This window comes from Aquila chrysaetos, chromosome 7, assembly GCF_900496995.4.
Source record: "Aquila chrysaetos chrysaetos chromosome 7, bAquChr1.4, whole genome shotgun sequence".
Classification (NCBI taxonomy): Eukaryota; Metazoa; Chordata; class Aves; order Accipitriformes; family Accipitridae; genus Aquila; species Aquila chrysaetos.
The window spans coordinates 28015614-28034380 of NC_044010.1; the positions used below are offsets into that span (position 1 = coordinate 28015614).

The 18767-nt window shown below is 41.7% G+C and overlaps 1 protein-coding gene across 4 annotated transcripts in view; it reads right to left on the minus strand.

The window, feature by feature from the left end:
• LOC115343587 (amyloid beta precursor protein) overlaps positions 1–18767 on the minus strand; it is a 243124-nt gene that overhangs the window by 79513 nt on the left and 144844 nt on the right. For 2 of the 4 annotated variants that reach the window (XM_030019716.1, XM_030019715.2), the window contains exon 7: positions 15169–15336. The exons of the other annotated variants lie outside the window; for them this stretch is intronic. In XM_030019716.1, the coding sequence (XP_029875576.1) occupies positions 15169–15336 (168 nt within the window). The remainder of the gene's footprint in view (positions 1–15168; positions 15337–18767) is intronic. 4 annotated transcript variants of the gene reach the window in all.

Below are 18767 nucleotides of genomic sequence, written 5' to 3' on the forward strand. Positions count from 1 at the left end.
GTCCCAGCATCGGAGGAGCCAGGTGATAATATGCTCACCTATACGGCGGCCAAAATCTTTTCGCATATCCTGCAGCTCACTCAAGGACAGGGACCGAGTTATTAACTCTGGTTCTGCCTCTTCCTCCTGTTCCTGTGATGACCCTGGCTCACCTTCATCCTTTGCTAAGCGAACTGATTTTTTTGTATACTACTTTTTCTGTACGGGGGCAACTGATACTGGTGCAGGTTGATCCGCTGGTTCAGCTGCAGTACCGCTTGCCGGGTTTTGGATAACCGCGGCGTCTGTTGCCAAGGTTTGGGTAGCGGCAGTGCTCATCGCCGGGGCTGGAGGGACCTCAGTGCCCGTTGCGGAGGTTTGGGTAGCTGCCGTGCTCGTTGCCAGGACTGGAGGGGCTGCAGTGTCTGTCGCTGAGGTTTGGGTAGCCACAGTGCTCGTCGCCGGGGCTGGAGGGGCCGCAGCGCCCATTGCTGAGGTTTGAGTGACTGCAGTGCTCATCGTTTTGTTGTTAGGTCCAGAGACCTTCTCTTCCCCTTGAGGGTACTGAGTGGTGTCGAACAGGGCTCGATAGGCATGGGCCAGGCCCCAGCACGTTGCAGTGATTTGTATCTCTCTGGAGGTGCTGGGGTGACAGCATACCTTTTCCAAATATTTTACTAGTTCTTCTGGATTCTGCATTTGTTCAGGGGTGAATTTCCAAAACACTGGAGGTGCCCACTTTTCTAGGTACTTGCCCATACTACCCCACACACCCCGCCACTCATAATTATCCAGCCTCGGGGCAAATCTCTGGGTGATCTTCTTAAATAGTTGTTTAACCTTAAACAAGAGCTGAACCACATTCAGGAGCATGCTAATTCCTAGCAGTAGGGCTAGGACCATGCTGGTCTCAACATCCCAAGAGTATTCAAATTTTTCAAAATTCTCAAACACCATTGTAACTGGACTGAAGGAGAAAGGAGAGGGGAAGAAAGGTACCCCACCCATAGACTGGCTTTCCAAGGAGGAAAGGTAAATGGTGTAATTATTAATAGTTTCCCACACATGGCTCCCGAAGTATAAAGGTGACAATGCTGAGTGCAAGTACTGGATAAATCCCACAGCCGACGACTTTATCATACCATAAACCAGTGTTACACAATATATCAAAGCGAAAACCTTAATCCACCTCCCACGGATGATAAGCAGCAGAAGAGAGACTACATACAGCAAGCGAGGTGATACATAACAGAACTTTAAAAACCAGAGCAACAACTCTAAGAACACATAAATCAACATAATGATCAGCGACTATTAGACCAATATAATGAATGCTTATAACAAATTTGTTTTAACAAGGTCTGGTCAGGTTTGTCGTTATCTCAACCCTTCGTGCCCCATATTGGGCGCCAAAATGGACTGTCGTGGTTTAACCCCAGCCAGCAACTTAGCACCATGCAGCCACTCACTCACTGCCCCCCCCCCCGCCCCCCGCAGTGGGATGGGGGAGAAAATCGGGAAAAGAAGTAAAACTTGTGGGTTGAGATAAGAACAGTTTAATAGAACAGAAAAGAAGAAACTAATAACGATAACACTAATAAAATGACAACAGTAATAATAAAAGGATTGGAATGTACAAATGATGCGCAGTACAATTGCTCACCACCCGGCGATCGACACCCAGTTAGTCCCCGAGCGGCAATTCCCCGCCCCCACTTCCCAGTTCCTATACTGGATGGGACGTCATATGGTATGGAATACCCCGTTGGCCAGTTTGGGTCAGCTGCCCTGGCTCTGTCCTGTGCCAACTTCTTGTGCCCCTCCAGCTTTCTCGCTGGCTGGGCATGAGAAGCTGAAAAATCCTTGACATTAGTCTAAACACTACTGAGCAACAACTGAAAACATCAGTGTTATCAACATTCTTCACATACTGAACTCAAAACATAGCACTGTACCAGCTACTAGGAAGACAGTTAACTCTATCCCAGCTGAAACCAGGACACTTTTAATCTCTCAAACACTGAATTAATTTAATCTTTACCTTTCCTGAAGCTGCAGTTAAATATAGTACATTTTAATTCCATTTAGAAAACGAAAAGAAAATTTTATTTCAAAGCAGGAAGAAATTTAAGTGTCAGACCGAGCAACGCCAGCCCTTCCAGGCTCCTGTTGCCTGATAGGGGTTCACCAAACACCCTCAGGCAAGAGCAGTGAATACTCTTTTGCAATGTTTAACTAACCTCGTGGATTTTCCTTCCATTACTCTAATTTTATTTTTTTTTTCCCACCAAAACTTGCATGAGATTTAACATTCACAATATGGTGCAGCACTGAGTTCCATGGTTTAATCAGGCTCTGTGTGAAGAGGATCCCCCTCTGTCTACACCCTCCTCTTACTGCCTCTGCAGGACACAGCAGGATTTACCACAGGAAGGTTGAATGGGGGAGAGGTCTATTGCATTTGCCATCCTTCTCCATCTTTTATAGGTATTTTTTTTTTAAACTGAAGTCTGTACAAATGTGAGTGGAAAGAATTGACAATCTAAATAACTGTCCAATAAATTATGCAAATGTAACCTTTAATTATTGAACAGGAAAAAAGGTCACCAGCATTTGCACTGAGATCAGTTAAGCCACCTGTACATTCAAGGTCTGATTTTCAAAAGCTCCTGTCTCACACATGCGGCCTTTATGGCCCAGATTTTTTGGACAATACGCTTACTTCTCGCTGGCACGTTTGCTGGTGTGTTTCTGAACAGGTGAGAGTAGCAGGTGCTAAGAATTGGAAAACCTGATTTCAGTGCCTCATGCTGAAGATGTCAGAGCACCGAGCCCCCTCCAAAAGCTGTGCAAAACCCAATCAAACAGTGACTAGGCATTAAATGCCACATACCTGGATGCCTGAGACAGCGTATTGGTTTTGTTGGCAAGGTTTTGGTAGCGGGGGGGGGGTTACAGGGGTGGCTTCTGTAAGAAGCTGCTGGAAGCTTCCCCTGTGTCCGACAGAGCCAATACCAGCCGGCTCTAAGACGGACCCGCCGCCGGCCAAGGCCGAGCCAATCAGTGATAGTGGTAACGCCTCTGTGATAACATATTTAAGAAGGAAAGAGTTGGGACAGACAGGAAAACGGCAGCCGGAGAGAGGAGTGAGAACATGTAAGAGAAACAACCCTGCAGACCCCCGGGTCAGTGAAGAAGGAGGGGGAGGAGGTGCTCCAGGCGCCGGAGCAGAGATTCCCCTGCAGCCCGTGGGGAAGACCATGGTGAGGCAGGCTGTCCCCCTGCAGCCCAGGGAGGTCCACGGGGGAGCAGATCTCCACCTGCAGCCCGTGGAGGACCCCATGCCGGAGCAGGTGGGTGCCCGAAGAAGGCTGTGACCCCGTGGGAACCCTGCGCTGGAGCAGGCTCCTGGCAGGACCTGCGGATCTGTGGAGAGAGGAGCCCATGGAGCAGGTTTTCTGGCAGGACTTGTGACCCCATGGGAGACCCACGCTGGAGCAGTGTGCTCCTGAAGGACTGCACACCATGGAAAGGACCCATGCTGGAGCAGTTCGTGAAGAACTGCAGCCCGTGGGAAGGGCCCACATTGGAGAAGTTCGTGGAGGACTGTCTCCTGTGGGAGGGACCCCACGCTGGAGCAGGGAAGAGTGTGAGGAGTCCTCCCCCTGAGGAGGATGAAGCGGCAGAAAACAACGTGTGATGAACTGACCGTAAACCCCATCCCCGTCCCCCTGTGCCGCTGGGGGGGTTGGTAGAGAAGCCGGGAGTGAAGCTGTGCCCGGGAAGAAGGGACGGGTGGAGGGAAGGTGTTCTGAGATTTGGTTTTCTTTCTCATTACCCTACTCTGGTTGATTTGTAATAAAGTGAGTTAATTTTCCCCAAGTTTGAGTCTGTTTTGCCCGTGACGGTAAGTGGTGAGTGATCTCTCTCCTGTCCTTATCTCGACCCACAAGCTCTTTTTTTTATATTTTCTCTCCCCTGTCCAGCTGAGGAGGGGGAGTGATAGAACGGCTTTGGTGGGCACCTGGCAACCAGCCAGGGTGAACCCATCACAGACAGCCAGGCTGTGCCCAGGAGCATGGGAAAGGATGTGGGCAGTACATCAGTATCCAACTGCAACGTGCTCTCTCAAGCTAATGCTAAAGAGGGTCATGCTAACAAAGAGCAATACTGCGTAGGAGAAAGGTACCACCCCGACCTTGCACGAAAGGCAAAAGGCTGGTGTAATGCCACACGTGGCTCTCCACTACGTGCTTCCAAAAAGATAGAGGGCTCAGAAATGGGCATGTAGACTCATGGGAGCTTGGGGGACCTGTCTCACGGTAAGAAGCTCAATCACTTACACTCATCCGCCAGGGGACTAATTTGATTTAGAAAATCTCTACTGAGAAAACATTTCCAACAACAGCTTTATCGGAAAGAAGCAACCGACGTCTGATGGCTGGAAACCAAAGCTAGGCAGAAATAAGGCTGGAAATCCAGATCAGAAATAAGCCACCCACTTTCAATAGTAAGTGCAATTAAGTATTTGAACAACTTATGCAAAGACATGCTGATTCGCCCAAAAGAATCCTCAAAAACATCCTGCTTCAGCATCTCCTTCCGAAACCCAGCCAGTGAACAGGCGTGAAAGCAAGAGGTAAAACTGGTGTTTTCTCCCTCCCTGCTTGCTGCTGGCACCAGTCCATGCCCAGCACACGTCAGAGTAGGCTGAGCTTGCGCAAAGCCAGCCGTAAGGACTCAGCACGCCTACCGCTCCTGGAACGTTTATTTGGCTGCTGGTGGCCGAACAGACCAACCAACCTACCAACACCAACCACATCTCACTCTGCAAACAGAGACACTGTTTAAACTCTTAAAAAATAGGGTTAAGTTTCATTAAAAAGAAGTTCAGTGCCTATGTTTAGGAAAATACTAAAAGGTGAGATGAAATGGTCATATACTTTTCTGTTTTCTGTTATAACTGAGATTCAGAAGCAGTCTTTTTATAAGGGGTTAGCTATTAATGTAATTTGAAATCATAAGTATTTCTCTGACATAAAATAACCAGTCTGCTGAAAAACAAATAACCCTACAAGATTTCACTCCCTATATTTATAAAGTCTGCAAGTGATTATGTGACAACTTCTCCATCCACTATTAAAAAAAATAATTACCAATGGTATGTTAAAAACCCCCTTGTGATTCCAACATAACAATAACCAGCAGCTGTCCCCCCAAGAGTTATAAAAATACTGAGCCTCCCTTCTTCTGCATAAAGCAGAAACATTTTAAAATTTCTTCACTGAATAAAGCAGAAACATTTTAAAATTTCTTCACGGCTGTTGGCACAAAACCTATCCTTTGCACTCCAATACATTTGGGAACTTTGTTTTTAGAGATGTATTGCATGTTTTCTCATAGTAAATTGGGAACATTTGGTCAGAAATCAGCTACACGTAAGGATTCCTTAAAAATCTGCAGCCTGATCTCATTTTATGAACCCATCTGCTCTTAGAAGGAGGTTTCATTTTCTATGCATTGCTTGTTTTATAAGGAACTACTTATTCTACTACTGCATAAAGACTGATCAAAAAGTGTGTGTTAACAAGTGTGGAAGAAATCTGGTATCAGATGACATTTTCTTCACACTTGCACTCATTTTACCTGTCAATTCCCAAACAGATTTTTTAAAAAATTTTTATTAGACTTTAAAATCCTAACCTTCCTGGAGGCACAGGTTCAATAATACAGTCAAATTATGCTCTACACATTTTGCTATTTAACAACAACTTTTACATATCAGAAGACCAGGGGGCAAAAAAAAAAAGGAAGAAAAATGCAACAGTATGCCCCCAGATTCTGTTTTACTGTTTCACATAAAAATAAGTAATCCATATCAGCATCTCCAGCGAAAGAAAAAACACTCACTCACCAATCTCATATGAAGTGAAAGGATTAGGATATGCTCCTTTTCTGAATGACATTGGCTGTTGCATATAAGATGGGAAACCATTTGAAATGAAAGCATTACCCAGCTACAATGTAGTATTCAGTGGATGCATTCATTGCCTCTGAATTCCACATACACAACTGCCTCATTAATGAAGGATTAGGATCAAAGCTTTCAGTTGTTGACTAAGATCACAACTAATTATAGCACTTCTGACAATCACAAGTGCATATGGAGTATCTTTAGCGAGAAGGGTTTCTATTATTGCTACTGCTACCTTGTGAAATGAGCTGTTTTTACAAGATGGTATCCCTATTCTTTTGTGAATAAGCTACTCTGCTTACAGCAAGGTGGCAAAACCAATGAACAGAATCTAAACAACAGGGAAGGAAAACAACGATTACCTTTTTATTACAAAACAGACAAATTACCGGCTGAATGATACAAGACAAATGAAGGCTGGGAAAGGTATATCTAAGATTGCAGCAAATCACCATTATTTTAAACATAGGGAATAGTATGTACCAGGATGAGTTTTTACATAAGAGGTTGTTAAGTTGAATATAATTTAATTATTTGGAGAAAAGTGTGTGCCACACTGGTATGTCTTCTAGTAAAGGTCGATACTGGGGCATAGAACTGTAAGTGTATTTACATACTATACATAAGCTACTGCATTATAGACAACTATTCTCATTCTTAGCACTATGAGCTGGAGGACCAGCAGGCAAAGTGCTATTCCTTTTCACTTTTAATTACTTTCTCGTCATGCACTCTTTCACCAAGACAACTTTCTGAACCCTGTCTAAAACTAAAGAATAAAGGGGAGCGCAGAATTCCTCCCACAGTCGACAGCACAAGGGAGACCTTGTGAGAGTGAAAACCAGACGTTCCCAGTTTTAGAATTTGACCTATAAGCCGCAGGTTGCTGCTGCTGGTTTCTTTTTAGGGTTTTGGGGGCAAACAGACAGCACTGCTGTGCTCCAAGGGTTGGCATCACCCCTGGACTGGCAGGAGTTCTGGAAGCCAGATCTTTCGGCTTGTGGCTCATCAGCACATCTCCCTGCCTGGAAGCTAACTGCAGAGCAGCGAACTGCTGATCACGACCAGAGCCTGGTACTCCTGTCCTTCAGGCTACTCAACTCCAGCTGCTCACTTTTTCATTTTCAGCAGAGATGCTCAATAATGCAAACTCCCATTAAGTTATTCATTGATATTAAGGCTCATGATCACATAAATAAAACCCAGCTGAATGGTTATCTTGCACATTTGCTTTATCCTCATGTTTTGACAACTATCTTTAAGACACCCAAAATGTCTTTGAAAGTAAAGTGTTCTTCATAAGAACTGAGAAATTCTGACCACAATGGTAGCAACTCCAAAAGCACAAAACATGGACTAACAGACTAGATAAAAACAAATATATCCTTGTGTCAGAAAAAAATATATGCATGTTGGTACTGACTTCAGAAAAAAAGCCCTCTGTAACAGTAGTGGTTGTATGTTCAGGGATCACATCTGAAGCAATAAAAAGAATCACCAGTTCTGAGAGTTGACTTCTCCACTTCAATTTCAAGCTGTGTCTTAGCTTCCAAGATTTTGTTAAATTAGATGAATGTTCCTAAAGCAGATTAGAAAGCATGTTATTTAAAAATGTCTACTAGTTTATTTGAAAGATAATTCCAGGCACAGGTGACATGAAAAGAGTTAATACATGAAAGACAACACGATGTTCCTGAGGGATGCTCCTTCCTTCTTAATAGTTGGGTTATCTCATTGTTTTTGTTACTGATCAAGGCTAAATTACTTTGTCATAAAAGACTGCATACGGTTTCTGTAATATTTCATAACTTGCATTAGTATTGAAAGAATAATTACAGGTCAATGTAGCAACCTTGGCCTGAAAATATGATTAAGTGTATTGAGACAGAGAAATCACATGTTTAAAAGTTACATTCCTTCTTGAACTTTACTTTGCAAAGACTGATCCTATATTCCTTTGATATGTTATAATTTAAATAGTTGGTATGGCATCAAAACAATAGGCAGCTTCAAAGACAGTTTCGTGAAATCCCTCACAGAGACTTCTGGAAGAGGAAAAAACCCAACAAAACATACCATACTCATATTATTCCTCATCTATTGCCTTAACTAAAGTTGATACTTGCCACCTAAACTAGGTTTAAGTTAAATTTTCTCATATAAGAACCCTCTGTGTAATAATTTCAAGATGCATTTCCTATGAATGCAACTTCCTTTTCACCAGCCCTGACAAATGCAATTTTGCCTTGCTTATATCCATTTGACACTCATGTCGGCCATTAATTGCTCAGATCACCCCCCTCTGAGTTCTTCAATTCATACTGTGCTTGGGAGGAGGTCCCCAAAGCAAACTTTCCTCAAGCATCTTTGCAATACTCTGTTTCAAGGTCATTCTCTTTTGATTTGTCACCATAAGTTTAAATATTTATGAAGGAAAAAAAACCATTAAATTCTTCACCTGTTACATCAAATGAGAACAAGAAGAAGACAGAAGTATCCTCCTGAACATGCCTTCTGCCAAGGTTGTAAACAAGAGTCACCAAGTTCCACGGAGTGAAAAAAAAAAAACCATCAAACCAACCTGTGGTTAGATTCAACAAAACAAGTTACAGCAAAAACAGTGTCTACAGTAATACATCACATTGATAATTTCAAGCTCTGGGAATTTTATTAGTAGTCTAACTCTGGTATATGGAAATACTTGCATCATCTCCCTTTTGAATCCTAAACTTTACCCAATTGCTTTTTAAAAAGGCCCAGTCCAACACTGGCTCCATGTGTGGTTCAAGGGTGAACTATAAGTCCGAATTTATATAGATGGAAGGAACTGTGGAAACAGAAATTAGTCACTTGCATCCACTAAAGGTGTTAGTCAAAATTAACAATTTAAATAGATAGTAGAACTCATCCAGTTATATCTCCTAGGCACTTACTATTAAGTGTCAAGCACTCACAATGAATGAAGAACTCCAAAAAAATGTTTTTCTTAACATTTCATCTACACTATTCGAAATTGGCCTCAACTTCACCAAGACGCATGATTCAGCTGAGTTTTCATGCCAGAGAAGATAAAACCAGCAGATACAGGCAATTCATGCTGGAGATGGTGAGAGGGACACATTTAAAGTAAAGCATTGAGAGGTAATGTCCCCTTTACTGCTAATTTGGGAAGGAGTAAGACAATTGAATATAAAAAGCCTTTGTGATGAAGCAACAGGTTGTCCTAGTGTGACTGGCTTAGTGAATTTCTAATAACTTGGGGTTTTTTATTCATTCAAATAAAAGACTTCATACTTATGTGAAATGCTTCCCTGCAATGTCACTACTTATAAAGGCAGATTTTTAGGATTTGAAATGTTATCACTAGACTTTTGTATTTTAAATCATATCTCCTGTAGTGCTGTGACAAATAAGTATTGTAGCTAGTTGCTGTGATGAATATTTTCCAGCACTAAGTGCATTGTCAAAAAAATGCATTCCTGGCACGAAGCAACTTGCAAGCTCTGCTGCTTTTATAGACCGAGGCCTGCCAACTCCCCCATAAAGCTCACGAGCAGTGAAAGGGCAGTATCAGCCAGTCCAGCTGAACGTGCTCTGGATGTGGCCTGCTTTCTGTCTTTGAGCCTCCTACCTGACTTCAAACTCAAGCAGTATCTGTAGTTGTACAGGTAAAATGAGCAATCACCCAGTAAATAAGACAAAGGATTAAAATGTGCTACCTAACTAAAAATTGGGTATACTTTACCATTCTGCTTACAGGAATGCACTGCAGTTCTTTAATGCCTTAGACACGCTCTGGAAGTTGGCATGCAAGTTCAGCTGCCAAAATATTTTACTTCCTGCTAACTAGGGAGATGTCAAGATCCCAAACAATAAGTGGATAAAGGAAATTACTGACAACAGGATTATTATCTTATAAGCTTCTGCTATTAGAAGGTACGGACTGTTATTCACAGTACCTCTGTAGAGAAATTAAACTGGACACTGCAAAACGCTAGAAGTTGTGAATTTTCCCCTCATGTAAGGGCTTGAACTGGAAACACATTAAGACTGATCTCATCAATTATCAGGGACAGACAGATAGTAATCTGTAGGCAAGCCGACGTTAGCCTATATGAAAAGCAGTAAGAGTGGATCCCCCATAGTAGTCTTAGTCTTGTGCTTTAGATGCAGCACAAATGAAAACAAGGCGTCATGAATTCCACTCCACTCTGAATGCACCATGCCGCGGCTGCAGGAGCTGCTGGGAGAGCTGTCTCCTATGCAATAGCTGACAAATGAAGCACATTTAAAAGAACGGATTTTCCCAGCTTTGAAGCTCCTTGTGTCCCCAAGTTAAGACCTGAACATCAGCATAATTTCAAAATAGTATGTATTAAAAAAATATATTTCCTACAGCTTTAAGGATGTTTAACAAGCAACAATTAAGAGACAAGTGAAAAAATTTGTACAATAGATTACTTTTTAGTATGATAGTAAGACAGAAATAATTCCTTCGATAACAACAATTTATCATCTTCTGCTTATTCTTGTCAGTACATACTCATTCTGAGGTCGTTAAATCTGAATTAACTGCCTGAAAGATCCTAATGACTTCAAAGGAGCCATTATAGCCAGTCACACAGTAGAAGTTTGAGTCCTTATATTGAATAGAAACTGTAGACAGTATTGAACACCCTTATTAAAAATCAATAGAGAGCGAGCATGTGGTCTGGCAGCCTGAAGGAACTGGTAACAAGATCCTTAAAGCCTTCTACTTCTAGGGCAATTATATATCAATTCCCAGGTAGCTGGGTGATGAATGAAAAAATTTGACAGTAGTAGTTCCTACCCAACAGACAAATCATTTTTGTCAGACCTCAGAACGTTGGTCAAATTCATTGATAGTGGAGAGGGTCTAAGGTGTTGCATGACAGGACAGACCCACCTCTTCATATCAAGGCAAAGACACTTCAGCAAGGAAACAGAATAAAACATGAATTTTTTTTTTTCTGTAGACAATGTGTTCAGGACATTAGTATTCAGTATTCATACTTTCAGTATTCATAGTATATGAGTATTTGTGACAACAGAACATCCCCAGGTTTTGGTTCAGTCCAATTTCAATGCATTACGAGAAAAATAAACTCAAATCCCACCCTTTCACCCTTTGCCCACTATTCAAGAGAAACACAACCACTATCCACTATTTCATATTACTCTCTGTAAAATCTAACTAGTTTAGCCTGCAAAGCAAACTACAGCCGGACAAAGGAAAGATGTGCTTTTAGCATCCATCTTGTCTCCTGCCTAAGAGAGGCTCACTGTTTTTTTATAGGACACAAGGGAGCAACAATAATGTGAACATTGGAGAGAAAAGGAATAAAGAATGGAGTAAATAAATAAGCATGAAGGGTGGGGGGAGGCACAAAGATCAAATAGAAAGATTAAGTTAAGGGTGACAGGGCAGGGGGGTGGGGTGGAAAGACAGGACAGAGCAGGGGTGGCCTAGATGGAAACTCTTCTCCACTGTTTTTCTTCTTTTCTTCTGTGGGATTGGGGTGAGGGTGGTGTCCGTGCCACAGCCAGGTAAAAAAACTTTCAGCAACATTAGACCAATACCAAAGACAAGATCTCACTTAAGTGCTGAAACATATCATATTCAGCACTTCTAATTATTTTCATTACCATTTCTATTCAGCAAAATGATGAAGAATAAGGAGAAACAGCATGGTGATACCGAGACAGGAGACGAAACCAGAGGAAAACAAAGTTATTTTAGGAACAGAAATAACAGGTGTATAGAACACACTGAACTAACATGAAAATACAGTAACAAAAATCTAACTAAAGTAGCTTGGAAAGCGACTCAAATGTTGTTTGAGAAACTACTGAAGAAAAAGGAAAAAAAAACCAAAACCCGAGGAAAAAGCTCTCTGGTAGATCTATTTTAAAAGACAAGACCAGCTCTATTTTTCCTTAGCACTAGTTGTGCAAATGAAGCCAAGCAGCTCAAGTATTCAAACTAATGGCTCAGACCAAAAATTGGGAATCCCAAAGTAAACCAAGATAACTATGAAAAGAACACAAATGGTAATGCTCTTGGCATTATTTTATTGAACTGAACTTAAGGAAAAAAAAAAACAAACCCAAAACAAGTTCCATGAGATAGAGAGGAATCTCCTGGGCTTATCTGAAGATCCTAATGAATATCATATATAGCAAATTTAGAAGTTGTTTCTTATTCAATTTCTGATTCTACATGCTGCGAGAGGATTGCCAGTCTTAGAAGACCATTTATCCTCCCAAACAGCATGACCTGAACGACTTCTGCTGCCAAGAGAAGTTTGAAGGAAGGAAGACAGTCCAATTTCCAAGTTTCATTCAATCCATAATATTCTTTTTAAGATCATGGCTGAGGTCACCCCTCGTAGCATAAGATTTCCTGCAAAAAGATCACTAGGTTGACTGGAAGAGTAATACATTAAACTCTGCTTGCTTGCCATTACAAGCAGTCGGTGCTATGATTTCACCTACAACCTGTATATGAAAGGCAACACCACTGCATTATCAAAGTGACAAATCCAAATCTCACCCCTCCAAGTTTTACTGCATAAGAATAATTCTCATGAAGTCTGTTTTGTGATGTGACTGCTCTTTTAGTCAGCAACACCCTTCCCTCTGTGTAATAATTTTGCAGCACTGTAAAAGCCAGAAATAAAACTCTCAGATTTGAAGTGCTGGGTGAGTAACTACAGCTCTTTATGCAAGATGCATGATCTTCGGATATCTTTGAGTCTGCACATAGTCCCACTGCAGAATTTGGACAAAGAAATGCATCCATACAGCTCAGCTTTAAGGGCAGGAGCCAAAAGCAAGCTGTAAAAATTGGATGTTTAAAAAAACTGGAATCTTGCAAGAATCAAGGTCTACTACAAGTCCTTACTTTTTGTCCAGCCTTCACAAAAATATTATAGATTTTTTTTTTAGTAATGCTGACAAAGGCAGTAATAATTTTTAATTCCTACCAGGTATGTGAAAAGGCTGACTTTTTCCAATAAGAACTAGTATATGCAGCTTTTAGAAACTCTTATACTGACCATAAAAGCAAAATGCTCAGCACAAAAGGCCAATAGCTATTCTTCATTTAATCCTACCTTGTTGGACATGAAACATAAGGATGAAGCCTCCCCCCCCCCCCCCCCTTTTTTTTTAATTTCTGGGGAAAGAAACAGGCATTGTCACAAGAGGTGTACTATCAGAGGTAGGTGACTTTCATTTGCCTCAAATAGACCAAGGCAAACAGCTGAAGTATCCAAAGCTCTTGCAGGTCAATCATGTTCAGTACCATCATTCTTCCCTTGTTAACTGAGACTACTTCCAGATGCAAAGTAGCAAAAGGTTCAGTTTCTCAGCTGTTTTCCGTTATTAGTTTTGATGGCTATCATCTTGTCTGGGATCCAATCACCACTTACGCATGATACTCACCCACATTACTGAAAAAGATAATCATCCTTTACAAATTCTCTGTTGGCCATAATAGTAAAGAATAAACACAGCCTCATCTTGGCTACCTGAAACTAAATGCACAAGAGCTCAAGTGGCTTTTCTAGGCTTATTTTTCAACATCTCTCTCACTGCGGCGTTTTTTCTATATCTCTAATCTGCATAAGCCAGCTAGCTTCAGTGTACATTTCTTTCCTCCTTCCCCATCTACAGCATCAACTACTTGTCAGTATCACATACCCTGCATTTTTCATTGCATAAATATTTCTTCTTTAAAATTCTTTTTTTTTTTTTTTTCCTACTACTGTCCTCATTCCACCTGTTACAAAGTCCCACTTTTTCTTGCCTGTCACAGAGCATGCAATCAGAGGCAAACCATGTTTTGCACCTCTGGAAACGTCTTGCCTAACACAGGAACTTAATGGTTCAAAATTTCATTCTTTTAGCAAATACATTATAGACCTCACTCAAATCTACTGCATAGTTCTTCTTTCTCTTCACTACATCTTCTGTCTTGTTGCAGAAGCTGATCACTGTCCATGAGGTACCCTCCTCACTTGCCTGGTGGTAGACTTTCTCCATGTCCCTCCATGGAGCTTTGCCATGAACAGTTCTAAAAGATGCTGAGATGAAATGCAGCTGGAGCACTGGAGCAGCAATCCTGCCTCCACAACTGCCCTTGCTCCTGCTCCAATAAAACACAGGTCAGCTACTCGGCTTCAAGAACACACATACCACACCTTGCTAGGACAATGCATGTGTTTGTGTGCATTTTTAAGCTTTCTACTTACTGCAAACATTCCTAGGTGCAGTTTGGAAAATATTTTACTACGAGGAGCCCTAACATGCTGCTTCTGTTCTGCTCCTCCATGCCCTGTGAGCAGGCAGGGCAGTGAAATATGTACTCACTCTTTAATGTGTCAGATGTAAATGGCAGCCAATACTCTCCCAAGAGTACGTGCTGGCAAGGCAGATTGGAGGGGAGTGTACCAGAGGCTCCCAAACCAAAACTCAGCTGATAAATCCAGTGTCTGATTCATCAGCTTCAATATCCTGCGATGGACAAAGCCATCCTTCTCAAACCAAAAATCACAGTACAACACTCTTTCTTCAGGGAAAATGATTATTAAAACATATGGTGTGTTAAACAAGTAAGTGGGAGGTGATTCACATCCACGTGCATCACAGCCCTCAGGAAAACCTAAAAAAATCAAATGTCATTTCTCCCCTTTTCATTGCAAACACACACAAAGTATTCAGTCAAACTAAAAACAAATAAAAAGAAAAAAAAATCTGGAAATAAACATGTTATTTTAATGAGCTTGTATTGCTTTGATTAAAAAAGGTCAGAAATAATACCTGAAAATACGTTGTAAAAACTATGAACTATTTTTAAACTTACCTGAGGCTTCCCTAAAGTTTGTGCTTTTTCCCGCACACGCATTGTACATGCACACACAGACAGACAAGATGTCAGTACGCTTTGACAGAAAATTAAGAGAAGGTGAGTGTAAAGGCCTCGTCTAAAGAAGTGTTAGGCTTTTAGCTACCTACTTGCAGACCCCCGTCTACAGCACCAAGAAGTCGCCCACTACCATGCTGGGTTAGTGAGAGGCTAATGAGGATCTAGCGGTGAGCGGAGGTGTTGGACAGACCGCAGCCAGGGGTTAGTGTGAGCCCAGGCCTGCTCCCACCGTGCGGGAGCAAGGGAGGCGTGGAGGGGCACTTACTGACACTGCCACAGACCGCCATGCAGTATTCCTCCGAGTCAAAGTTGTTCCGGTTCCCGCCGCAGCCGCCGTAAAAGAAGGGCGCGCACTTTCCTTCAGCCACGTCAAAGTACCAGCGGGAGATCATCGCGCGGCAGGGACCAGTCTCGGCTTGCTCAGAGCACACCTCTAGTCAGAGGAGACCCGGAGGAACCACATTTAGCATGTAAGTAGTATTGTCTCAGTTTCTTAATTAGGTACCTCTCAATGTCCACGCACGCGAGTGAGGAAGGCGATGCACCAAGGAGGTGTTTCAGGGAACAGGAAACCCTTCCCTGGAAAACCACCCCGGAGACAACGAAGGTAAATTTTGAACTGACTCAGATTCGTGCCACTAAGACTCCTTAGCCTGCCTATAGTTTCATGTTTTTAGCTACTTGACCCGCAGGCACTGAGGGGTGTTGCCCTGAAAAAGCTCCAGCATGGTGGCAATGGTACAAGTGTGAAGTTTTGTCTGCTTCCAGGCCAGATGGGTACAACCACTGGCTGTCCACGGGGTCTGCCAATGGCCCCAGGCAGATTCCTGCCCAAGCAGCCCATTCCATACTTGTCGGGAAGGGGAACATCTGAAATCAGAAAGAGCCACCTTTTTTCTTGTTGGTTTTTAGCTATATAACCCCCCCTTGCCCAAATTGAGAAGGTTTCCTAACTTGTACAAAAGAAAAAAACAAACCCCAAATATTAATGAGTTATACACGAAAACAAATTCTCTTCAGACACCTATTTATATATAGTCACTGTCAAAGAAATTCCCTCTTGCAAGCTGCCCAGCACAGGGTTTTTAATTCATAGTTCGAGGGCTCACATATATAAAATTCTGCTGTAGCTTTAACCCATCCATGGGAGGAAATCTCATCCCCAGTGAATATATACAGGAAAAAAAAATTAAAATGGTTTGTGTTTGTGTTCATTGTGAGCTGCCACAGTCTCTGCCTACGTCCTGCAACACATGAAAACCTGAGGGAAGAACCAAACCACACAAATTAAAGGAAGACAAAGCAAATTCTGCCTGCAATTTGGAATTCAGCCAATTACACATGTAAACGTATAGCCCTTTACCAATAATGTTCCAAACAGACAAAAACAGTTTTATCTTTCAACATGCTGCATAAGTCTTTTCAAGTCTACATAATGTTAAACACCAATACACCCCTCATTTGCTTTCATCCCACGCACTCCATAGGCAAACTGGTACGTTCAACGAGAGGCTTCTAAATTCTCTGCATATATTTGAGTTTTGTGGCAGATCCCTAAGGGTTGCAAGGTATGAAGAAATATCAGTGCATTAGCACTTAAAATGTCCTACATGCTCATCACCTCTCAGATGTTGGCTACAAAGAATCCTGCTTTTCAGAGTCTGTCCTGATCCATCACTTCACTCTCCCCAGGAGCACTGCTATTTATAAACAGATTTTATTTCCAACTGTCATTGGCAGTCAGTGTAAACCTACGTTTCCTTAAATATATAATGCAGGTATAATTTTACGTGTCTTGAACGTATTCACATATTGTATCTACAAATAATATCAGGAATCAATTTCAGGGAGCATACATTTGGTCTAAGAGAAACAGATCCAAGTGTACGCAACCATCAAGGATGTGCTACAAATGTCACAATCCTGTACCAAGTAATTAGGGGGAAAGGAATAGCAGGGGGTGAAGGAATACTAGGCTTTTTTTACTTTAAGAGAAAACAAAGTAAGAATATTTAATTGCACAACACATTAACTACAATTAATTGTATACTAGCATATAATTAATTATAGACCACATTTAGTATACAAGTGTTTCTTCTGATTTATTTTAAAATCAAATCCAGCCCTGCTGTCCAATTTTACATTCAAATCTTCATGCAAAGCTAACTTTGCACAGCCTTGGAAGAGCTGCCATATGTCAATTAAAAATGAATAGTGACTCTTGACATTAAAGAAACAGGTATAATCAAGAGAATTTTTGCTGACAGGAAATGTCATTTCAAAAAACACAAAGGTCTCAACAACTCAGTCTTTCTTAGTTAATGTTGGCTATGGGCTGACCTCTACCCACACAGTAAGTGCCTTCTAGGTTTCCCTCAAAATACTAGTTCTCTTGTAAAGTCTGATTTATTTCATTTCTCATTGTTAAATGTTATCAGGATGCGAACAGTTCACAGATATAATCTGAAATTTCCTATAGGTACTCCTCTCATAGAAATAGCAGCAGATTTTATTTTTTTTTTTTTTTGCATGTGCAAAAGCAAAGGTAATTGCCTATCAAATAACTGATGCCAGTGATAACAAGAAATTGGCTCTTTCAAAACTAAAGTCATTTATACACATGAAGATGCACTTGAACAAGCTTTCAGGAAACCACAGGGTAACATATTAAAAAGAGCAAGCCTGAAGCACTGCAGCCCAGTGTTGTGGCCAGGGACCTGCCTCCTGCCAGACCTGTCATCTCCAAGGCACTCCCTGACAGTGCAGGGCAGTGGAAGGACATCCTTCCCTCCAGTCTGCACAGCCAACTGTACTGCTATTGGTGAGACCTAAATGGCAATTATTTCACTGCAGAGAGAAATGGTCTACTGTGTAAACAGTTTATGACCCAAATGAAGATTAAACAAGAGAGGAGACAAATGCTCTGGGTTACTGTTTCATGACTACTGTGTTTAAGGGAAGCATGTTGCTGGTCCAGTCTAGGAAACTTCTTGCTGCTGTCATCCCTTTCCCAGTGTCACCGTCACTGTCCGCCATTGCCTGTTCTCTGTGGAGGGCTCAGAGTATCGTTCCTTCACCCCTGCTTTGGGTGAAGTTACATTTTTAAACCAGCTTCAATGCCTGGGAAATGGTCCCATCACTCCTTTTGGTGGGCCAGTTGTTCCTCCAATGCCTCTCCATATCTTGTCCTTACAGACAAAAGCCACTGCATTTGATCCTCAGTTGTACCACCTCACCTGAGAACATGGGGAAATGAAGTGCCAAGATGGGAAATTCAACAGGTTTTCTTGGACTATTAACCAAAATACCATTTCCCCTTCCACTGCTACTGAGTGTAGCAATTAATGCCTATGATGGATGAGCTACGGTATTTTCAGATTTTAGCAGCAGGCAGGCAGCATACACTGCTAAATGATTCATCAAAAAATTCAGAGCTGTCTTTGCTGCATATATTAATCTTATTGCTGAAAACTGATTAAAACATGAGCTACTTTTTGCAACTGTGTAATTCAATTTTACTTGATACCACAAATAATATGAATCCAGTACAGCATTAATGGTGAGCTTTGCTTTGTTTAAGGAACTTTCTCACTCTCTCCCCCCTCCAAAGATGCATTTTTGCCTTTGGCTCCATGAAACTGGCTAAAATTAAAGAGGACAAGCCTTTGCCACAACCCAGGTTCTTAAGTGGTCTAAATTCTGTTTTCAGACTCTTACAGTTTTGAAACTCTCCTTCTTCAATAGTAAAATTTCTCTTATCTTCTCTGTGCCCTAAACCAAAGATTACAGTTGCCAATACCTTCCTTCTCTGAAACGGCAAATTATTTTTGAGATAATCAGGAAAGTATAATTCAACTTTCCTCA